The sequence below is a fragment of the Elephantulus edwardii genome, unplaced genomic scaffold (genome assembly GCF_000299155.1).
Source record: "Elephantulus edwardii isolate Elephantulus edwardi_28Jun2011 unplaced genomic scaffold, EleEdw1.0 scaffold00129, whole genome shotgun sequence".
NCBI lineage: Eukaryota > Metazoa > Chordata > Mammalia > Macroscelidea > Macroscelididae > Elephantulus > Elephantulus edwardii.
The window spans coordinates 7,853,216-7,863,339 of NW_006399879.1; the positions used below are offsets into that span (position 1 = coordinate 7,853,216).

General features: G+C 56.1%; 1 protein-coding gene across 1 annotated transcript in view; it reads right to left on the minus strand.

Annotated features, from left to right (window-relative positions):
• The window catches only part of SORCS2 (sortilin-related VPS10 domain containing receptor 2), a 237,611-nt gene that overhangs the window by 59,901 nt on the left and 167,586 nt on the right, over nt 1-10,124 (minus strand). The window contains exons 5-9 of the mRNA XM_006893670.1: nt 9,862-10,026; nt 5,058-5,131; nt 3,891-3,955; nt 3,114-3,232; nt 2,379-2,468 (exon numbers count right to left, since the gene is read on the minus strand). Of these exons, the coding sequence (XP_006893732.1) occupies nt 2,379-2,468; nt 3,114-3,232; nt 3,891-3,955; nt 5,058-5,131; nt 9,862-10,026 (513 nt within the window). The remainder of the gene's footprint in view (nt 1-2,378; nt 2,469-3,113; nt 3,233-3,890; nt 3,956-5,057; nt 5,132-9,861; nt 10,027-10,124) is intronic.

Consider the following 10,124-nt stretch of genomic DNA (forward strand, 5'->3'; position numbering starts at 1 on the left):
CCACCTCACTCCTGTACCAGCCTCACCACCTCACTCCTGTACCAGCCTCATCACCTCCGTTACACCCAGACCTTCTGCCACTGGGTTGTCTGGCGCCTTCCGCTATCATCAGCTCTCCATCAGGTCCACCAAGGCACTGGCCGCTCCTGAAGACACGTCCAGCCAAGTGTGTGAGGCCATCTCACGTCCTCGCTCTGAACCAGAATCCTGGCTGCTTCTTCCAAGCAGGGGCCGTGGCTTCCCTGTCAGTCCGTGGAGCTGACCACTGGCCCAGCGGCCACTGCATCGCCCCGTTTGGGCTGCTGTGCTCACTGCCCAGCTTCCGCGTGGGGGCACGGCGTGTGCGACCCTGGTCTCCACATGGAATACCCACTTGGTAACACCTCTGACTGGGTCTTTGACAGCAGGCAGCCCAGCACATCCTGACTTCCCCACAGCTGTCTCCACTGGCCCTGAAAGTCGGCTCACATGGACGGAAATTCAAAGGAACGTGATGTTTGTTATCATGATGCTATTTATGTCACAAATATGAAAAAAAATGAAGTAACTTAAATTCACTGCCATTCACTGGATGCTGACTCACAGCGCCCCTGTAGGCACAGGGGGGCCCCCACACTCTCGCTCAGGCACCTGGGAGGGCAAGGGTGCTCACTCTCAGTGCACACTGGGGCTTCCTGTGCAGTGTGGGGGTCGTGGGGAGACCAGACCCTGCAGGCGGGCAGGAGGGAGGCTTGGGGCACGTTCCCTCTCAGCTAATGACGTTACTCCGGCAATTAAAAAACAAACAAAGAAAGAAAGATGATGCAGCTCCAGGGTGGTAGCCAGGAGGAGTCACAAATTTCACCATAAAACAACTGAATCTGATTAGGAAACTCAGGCAGGTCTGCATGCTGCAAATGGGAACCAGGCGGCCCTGGCATGTTCTCCAGAGCTGGGGGAAGGGTCTCCCTGGCTGGGCAGGCTTCTGGACAAACGGTGGATTGTGACACTGCTGCCAGGGGTCTGGGGCCCTGGAGAGCACCTGCCCCTCCGGCCATCCTCGGTGTCCATCCTCCACCCTGGACGCCCAGGCACAGACACTTGGTTGGTGGCCAGCGCTGCTGCTATGGACAGTCCACCTCCCCTTGATGAGACAGATGAAGGACGCATCTGTCTGTCCTCCCGACCAGGACTTCCACATGGCCTCTGCTGTGGCCTCCTGAGCCACTGGACTCTGTGAATGGCCACAGGGGGACACGGGGAAACTTCCCGCCCATCTCACACTCTCCTTGTGTGATGTGAGGGCTGAGGTCACTCAGGGTCACAGAGGTCATGACTGGGGACCGTGGGTGAGCCCACACCCCTAGAATGCCTGGGAACAGCGTGGCACTGGCCTGACCTCTGGGTGCCAAGGAATGGGGTACTTGGGCCAGGACACATGCCTTCCTCCCAGAGCCAGGACACAGGACGAGGACACAGGAGCCCCCAAACTGGGAGACATCGCTGAGAAGCCAAAGGGCCACTGCTGCAGCCCCTGGCGTGGGGCCCCTCAGTCCCCCTTCCCCCTCCAGCGGGGGTGACCTTGTGGATCCGGGCCGCTCTCACCCATCTACTCAGTGCGCTCGTTCAGACATTCACCCACTTGTTCAGTCATCGCTCATTCATTCATTCATTCATTCACTCAGCTGTTAGGCTGGGTCTCTGGAGTGGACCTCAGCTTAGAGCAATCTGTGTGACAGTGAAACTGCTCCTTGGCTGGGATTTTACAGGTGGACTGAGGCTGGGCAGGGGCCGAGGCTGAGCAGGGGCTGAGGCTAGACAGGGACTGAGGCTGAGCAGGGACTGAGGCAGGGCAGGGGCCGAGGCTGGGCAGGGACTGAGGCAGGGCAGGTCTGAGGCTGGCAGAGTTGAAGCTGGGCAGGGGCCAAGATTGGGCAGGTCTGAGGCTGAGCAGGTCTGAGACTGGACAGGGTCCTAGGCTGGCAGGGCCAGCAGCTCCCAGTCCCACCCCTCCCATCCCAGGAGGGAGAGGTGGTGCACTGATTGAGCACCTGCTGCATGCCTGCTGTCAGGACATCACTGGATACACCCCAGAGGTCCTGCCAGTTGGTAGGTTTGAACCTCTGACCTTTCTGATAGCAGTGGAATGCTTAATTCACTGTGCCACCAGACTACCTGCTGGTAGTAACCATGGAAGTAGTTCCCCTGGGACAGGTGCCAGAGTTCTGGGCATCAGAGCAGGCAGAGGGGAGAGTCAGGCAGGGCCTGTGGCTGAGGGCCGAGGAGGGACGCTGGGCATGCTGGGCAGGAGGGGAGGGCACCGACAACAGCGGTAAGCCCCGGGCACCCTGCTGGCCCTCCTGGCCCTGGGGGAGCAGTACCACCCCACCTACTCTCACCTTGGGCAGCGCGTACTTGGGCAGCTTCATCAAGGTGAACTCCTGCCGGCGGTAGGAGACATAGTACTTGGTCCGGTTGGCTGAGGTGACCTAATGGGGGAGCAACACGCTTTACAAGAGGCCAGTGTGTCCCAAGCCACCACACCATGAGGTGGGAGAGACAGCTGGGGACGCCTTCAGAGGAGAGGTCCACCACACTGAGGGAAAAGGCCCACCACACCATGAGATGGGAGAGACGGCCAGGGATGTCCTCAGAGATTAGAACTGTCACCATGAGGTGACAGATGCCTGGGGACGCCCTCTGGGACTGTCACCACAGGGTAGGAGAGGCGGCCGGGAACGCCCTCAGGGATGAAGACCACCACACCATGAGGTGACAGAGAGCATGAGGCTGTCCAGATCCCATCTTGGCACTTCTGTCAGACAGACTGAAGGAGCCTCCTGGCACACCATTCACTCCCGTTTTACAGATGAGGACATGGAGGCCAGCCCCTGCTTCCTGGGAGGTGTGTGGGCAGTGCCTTCTGGGAAAGGGGCAGGTCGGAGACAATGTCCAGAGGCCCCAGGACCCACAGTGTAGGCACCGTCTGCTTCCAGACCTGAAATGGTCATTTCCACCAAGTGACCCTTCCTGTCCCTTGGCCTCTGGGTCTGAGGACTGAAGCCTGCAGGGGACCCCCCCAACCCATCACCATGACCACAGGAGCCAGTTCCTCTAGTCCCCGGAGCTGGCACCTTAACAAACACGTAGTCGTCCTGCACCATCAAGGACCCCACGTCGATGGGGCCCCCGAAGGGTCCCCGCAGCATTTTCTCAGAGCAGTTGTGGATCCGGCAGGTGACGTAGCGGAAACCTGCAGCAGGTAAAAGCAACAAGCAGCAAGGGGTAAGATGGCCCGACTCTGCCCAAAGCAGCAGCCGGGTCCTCCCTGGACCCAGGGGTGCGTGTGCTGTCCTCGCTGGCTGAGGTGTGAAGCGAGGAACCCAAGGTCCATCAGAAGCCCCACTTCACACATAGTGGCCAAAGTGCGGCAAGCGTGTGGCCGGGTCCAGTGGCCCCCAGCTCTGCCTAAATAGTTTTATTGGCAATTGGCATGTAATTTGTATGCATGCTCTGTGGTCACTTTCATGCTGGCCTGTGAGACCCTTGCTCTTTCCAGTCTCTTTCCAGTCTGATCCCAGCTGGGCAGGTGGCTAGCTTCTCCCCATTAGACAGAGGACATGCCAGGTCCTGCCTGCCTCTGTGAACAGTGGGCCTGGCATAGGGCTGATGGAGCAGGGCAGGCTTCACGTCCAGGGACCAGAATGAACTGACATTAATAGACTCCCACAGAGTGGTGCTCCTGGTTGAAGACTGGCCCCCAGCCACACCACTCAGAGTACTGCAAGGGGCTGGGGGCAGCCACTGAGGGGTGCCATTGGGCCTGCCTGGGGAGGGGCCCCTGGGAGGGGGCACTGATGAGCCCACCTGGGGAGGGGCTAAAGAGCAGGTGCCATGCCCACCTGGCTTACCTCCTCCAGGGTCCTGGGCCTCCATGTGGACCAGGTCAGTGTCTCTGTCCACTCCTGCCACAGCCCTGGGGAGCACAAGAGGCAGAGTCAGAAAGGACATCACTGCCCTTCCCAAAGTGGCCAGCTCTCTCCAACAGGACCACCTCATCCGGAAAACAGATGGAGAGACAGCCGTTCCAGAGAGACCCCTAGGTTATGTGGGGATGCAGGGGCCCTGGGGCTGGGGGAGGTGGGCTGAAGGCATGGGGAGCACTGAGAGGTGGAGGGTGGGCTGACAGCATGGTGAACACTGACAGGTGGAAGGTGGGCTGACGCCATGGAGAGCACTCAGAGGTGAGGGGCTGAGGTCATGGGGAGCACTCACAGCAGGGGGGCTGAGGCTGTGAGGAGCACTCACTGGTGGGGGGCTTAGACTGTGGGGAGCACGCACAGCAAAGGGGGCCGAGGCTGTGGAGAGCACTCACTGGTGGGGGGCTTAGGCTTTAGGGAGCACTCATGGGGCATTGAGACCGTGGGGAGCACTCACAGGTGGGGAGCACTCATGGATGGAGGTGAGGGTGTGCATGAGAGGTCAGAGGGAGAAAGGACGTGAATTTGAGCAAGCCTGAGTGACTGTGCACAGACAGTGTGTGCATGTCTTAAGCCTGAGGCCCCCACGGGCACCAGAGGCTGGAGATGCTTGTTTGAGGGGGACCACAGGATCCCAGGATAGGGCTGGGTGGTGGCTGGCTGGCTCCCGGCTTTTAGCCCAGGTACACCACCCCTACCTTCCCCTGCATTGGGTTCCTTCCGAGGGGAGGACACCTGTGGGGCTGAGGCTGAGCCCAGGAGGGGCCCCAGGGTGCAGCGTGGTGCAGCTGTGAGCAGCTTGAGGGCTAGAGAATGGACAGCACAGTGCCCAACACAGGAAGAGTGGCCTGGACACTCCCAGTCTGTCAGGAGGAAGCAGCGATTCGGGGATGTGGCCTCATGGTACAAAGCCACAGAATGCCAACATGGTGGGAAGGCGCAAACCCTGTCCTGTCCACCTGGGCCAAGCAGATAAATGGCTCTGGATGTCCCCCAGGAAAGGTTCTGAGCAGGGCAGAAGCAGGAAACAAGGGGGACACGTGAAAGAAGGGTCACTGAAAAGCTGACCTGCCCCTCGGAGGTCCCCAAGGGTCTTACCAGAACACATGGTCCTTGGTCACATGCTCCTGTAAGAGTGTCCACTTCCTCCCCAAGTCCAACGACACATAGAGCTTCAGAGTGAAGAGACAGGGTGTGGTGGTGACATGAGGACAGGGAGGTCACCACACCCACCCCGCGTGGAGCGTCAGCCCCACTCAGCTCTGGCATGAGCACGCACATGGACCCATACAGACAGTGCTGCACACACATCTGTACACACCCCCAGTATACACACCCAGCACTGGTGCACACACAGGCACATGCACTGGTACACACATCCAGCACCGGGATATACATGAATCACTGGTACTGAATCTGGTACTGGTACACACACCCAGCACACATAACCAGCATGCACACCCAACGTGTGCACACGTACGTACACACACACACACACACACACACGTGCACCCAGTACACACACACACTCAGCATGCACACTCAGCAGATATACCAAGCACTCAGTCCACACACATGGACCCTGAACATCCACCTGGAACACACCCAGCACATACATGGCCCGAGGCCATCACGGAACTGTGCAAAGAAGGATTCCTGGTCTAGTGTGGCTGGGACAGCTAAGAGCTTACACAGGAGAGAAATTCCTAACTGAGGTACAGGGCCAGGTGTGACTGACCCTCAACTGCAGGAGGGACTCTGAACAGGCAGGGGAGGGTCAGACCCCAGAGCAGAGAGCAGCGTGTACAAAGGATGACAGGTGGAGGGAGGAGACCAGGCCAGGACAGATGCACTTCTAACTGTGGGATGGAGTCTGTTCCCAGGTCAGCCCTCACAGGAACATGTGTGCACACATGTACAGACACACACACAGGCATGCATGCACTGTGCATGAACAGCCACCAGTACAGAAACATGTACTGGTGACAGATGGCAAGCATGCATACACACTCAGAAAGCTGTGCACAAACACACAGACCACAGGCACGCGTGCACACTCACAGGGGTGTGCACACAGAGATGACAGAGATAAAAACACCCTCACAGATGTGTACAGAACACACACACACATACACTCATAGGTGTGCATACACAGGCCACAGGCATGTGCTCACACATTCACAGGTGTGCACAGACATGTGTGCACACACACACACAAGTGTGCACTCATGGACCACAGGCATGCACACTCACAGGTGTTCACACACAGAACACAGGCATACACACATGTGTGCACACAGACCACAGGCATGCACACAGACCACAGGCATGCACACACACATATGCACACAGACCACAGGCATGCACACACACTCACAGGTATTCACACATGGACCACTGCCATACACGCACACTCACAGGTGCTCACACACAGACCACAGGCATGCACACTCACAGATGTTCACACATGGACCACAGGCATGCGCGCGTGCGCGCACACACACACACACAGGTGTTCACACACAGACCACAGGCATGCACACACTCAGAGGTGTTCACACACAGACCACAGGCATGCACACACACTCACAGGTGCTCACACACAGACCACAGGCATGCACGCACGCACACAGGTGTGCACACACAGACCTCAGGCATGCACACACTCACAGGTGCTCACACACAGACCACAGGCATGCACACACACTCACAGGTGTGCACACACACGGACCACTGACATGCACATACACTCACAAGTGTTCACACACAGACCTCAGGCATGCACACACACATGTGTGCACTGACCACAGGCACGCACACACTCAGAGGTGTTCACACACAGACCACAGGCACGCACACACACTCACAGGTGTGTAAATACACAGACACACAGGCACATACACACTCCCATATGTGCACACAAAGACCACAGGCACACATATGTTCACAGGTGTGTGCTTTGGCACAGGCTACAGGCATGCACCCACCTCACACGTGTGCTCACACACATCCACCAACACATACACTCATTCAGGTGTGTCCACATGAGCACATCCCCCTACACCATAAACCGAGTCCTCTCCTCAAGTGCAGATGAAGGAAAGGATGTCCGTTGAGGCAGAGGAAGCCACTTGAGGTCACACAGCCTCCGTGGGAAAGCAAGTCCACCTCGAGGGCCAGAGCTCACAGCCAAATCCCAGAAGCCTCCAGCCCTCCCTCAGGTCACCTGCAGGGCTCTACCAGGCCCTCCGTCTCCTGTCTCTGCATCCATCTGTCGACTGGGTGCTCACTGCTGGCCGGTCTGCTTGGCCATCAGAGAGTCAGAATCGGCTTTGCTGCCCTTGATTCTGGCAGCCAGGGCCAGGCCCTTTGCTGACGAGTGACCACTGTCCTCACTGACCAACTTTTGATGCTTGTGAGGACTCTGTGACCCTTCCCAATCTGCTCTCCCAGGGGACAATTTTACAGTTCACCACTGCTGCTGCAGAGTGGCCACTTCTGATTCATAAAAGACAAACACCAGCAAATAAACAGGAACAGATGCACTGAAGTGCCCAAGGCACCAGCAGCACCGGCCGCCCGAGGAATTATTCCAGTTGCTTCTGGGTCACATGTCCCAGAAAGTCAGCACACCACACACACACACACACACACACACAGCTGTGCTCAGAGGGAGACATCAAGCAGGGGAGACATCAGATCCAGGCCAGGGACAAAGGGGCAAGGGTCAGGAGGACGGTAAGAGGAGTTCTACTTGGAAAGGTATGTCAGTGAGCCACGTGGCCAGCAGAGCTCTGTGTGGACTTGTCCTGGCAGCTGGACATAGCTGGGCACTCCCACTGACCAAAATGTGTTGCCTCAAAACACATGCATTTCATGTGAATTTCTTTATATGTTTTTTCTCTTCATTTTCTTTTTCAATAAGTCATCTGTAACTGCACTATGAGATGTCTCCTAATTCTCTGATCATAAATAGACAGAAAATGTTTTTGGAAATTTTTTAAATAAAATTTTCTTTTAATAGTGATTTTAACGAACATTTATACAGAAGTTGGATTTTCATTCATTCATTGCTGCCCATTTTCTTGATGGCTGCTCCTGGGGGCACTGATTGTGGATTCACGTAAAGTAAGCCCTGACAATGTCACTCTCTCTTCCATCTTTCACGATGTTTATTCATCCAGTGCTGGGAATTTTTGTTTTCTTTACTGCACTGAAGGTCAGAGACAGAGGTATGCCTCTCATACGCCACGATATTTTCAGTTGCCTCACTGCGTGGTTCAAAATCAGGAAAGGAGTGTGTCAGGGATGCATCCTGTTTCCATACCTTTTCAATCTATATGCAGAACAAAGCATTCAGGAGGCTGGGCTTTATGAGGAGGAATGTGGCGTCAAAATTGGAGGTAGACTCCTCCACAACCCATGCTGTGCAGATGACACAACTCTGCTGAAACTGAGGACCTGAAGCACTTGCTGCAGAAGATCAAGGACTGTAGTCTTCAACGTGGATTGACGCTCAACATCAAGAAAACAAAGATTCTCACCACTGGGCCAACTGACAGCATCATGACAGGTGGAGAAGAGAATGAGGTTGTTAAGAATTACAGCTTGCTCGGCTCCACAACCAACACGTTTAACACCAGCAGTCAGGAAATGAAAAGATGAATTGCACTGGGAAAGTCTGCTGCCAGAGACCTCTCCAGAGTGCTGAAGAGCAATGATGCCAGTCTAGAGACTAAGGCGCACCTAATCTAGGTCATGATCTTCCAATTACTTGTTACACTTCAGAGAGCTAGACAATGACTAAGGATGATGGAAGAAGAATCAATGCCTTCTAATTCTGATGCTGGAGAAGAGTCTTGAACATCCCATGGACCACCAAGAAAACAAATAGGCCTGTCCTCAAGAGGGTGAAACCAAGTTTCTCCTTGGAGGCTAGGATTTTGAAGCTCTGTCTCACATCCTTTGGGCATGTGGCCAGGAGCAACCAGTCCTTGGAGAAGGACATCATGCTTGGAAGGGTGGAGGGGGAGCGCAGGAGAGGAAGACCCTGGATGAGATGGACTGGGGCAATGGGGGTTGTGTCGGAATTAGTGAGACTGGCTCAGAACAGGGTAGGGTTCAGAGCTGCCGTACATAGGGTCGCTGTGGGTCGCAGGCAACTTGACAGCACATAACAACAACTTCATATGCATAAAATCTGGACAGAAATAAGGAAGACCAGACAGGAATGGATGCCTTTGAACTGCGGTGCTGGAGAACATTGACCATGGACTGCCGGAACTCACACCTCTACCCGAGAGGAAGTACAGCCAAGTGTTTCTTAGCAGCTAGGATGGTGACAGGCTTCACGCACTGTGGACACGCTGTCAGAGGGGCAGGTTTCATGTACTGTGGACACGCTATCAGAGGGGCAGGCTTCACGCACTGTGGACATGCTGTCAGAGGGGCTGACAGCCCTGGAGGAGGGCATCATGCTTGAAAAAGTGGAGGGTCAGTCAAAGAAAGAAAGACCTTCACTGAAACGGGCTGACACAGTGACTGGAAGGGATAGCGCGCCCAGCCGACTGAGAGGACAGCACAGGACTGGGCAGGGTTTTGTGTCATGTACACGAGGTCCTGGGTGGAAGTGACTTCACGACACACACAACAGCAACACAAGGCGTGTCATCGTGGCTGGCCCGTGATTCCCAGTGCCGGCTGTGACTTACCACCCTTGATGTGACAAGTGCCTAGCGAAGGGGACCAGGGTGGGGCTCAGCGACGTGAGGGGTCGGCCACCCCACCTTTACCTTATTCCAGAGTCTATTTCCCTCCCTCCTAAAATGGATTGGAACCCACCCACCTGCAGCAGGGGGGCCAGGTGCCCAGACGTGACCAGGTGGTCCCCGCATGGCCTCACCTTGCCCTCCTTGGTGTACGCGAGGACCTTGTCCTCCTCCTTGGGGTGGAACGTCAGCGTCTCCACGGAGAAAGGAATGAGCTGCTTCTGGAAGCTGGCCCCCTCATCAGTGCTGAGGAAGAGACACTGGTCGCGGTCACTGAGAGGGGAGCTCACAAGAATGATCTGTAACATGAAGAGGCTATGCTGAGGGGGAGGGGGAGGGGGAGAGAGGAGGGCAGGAGGGAGAGGGAAGGGGCAAGGAGGGAGGAGGGAAGGGGAGG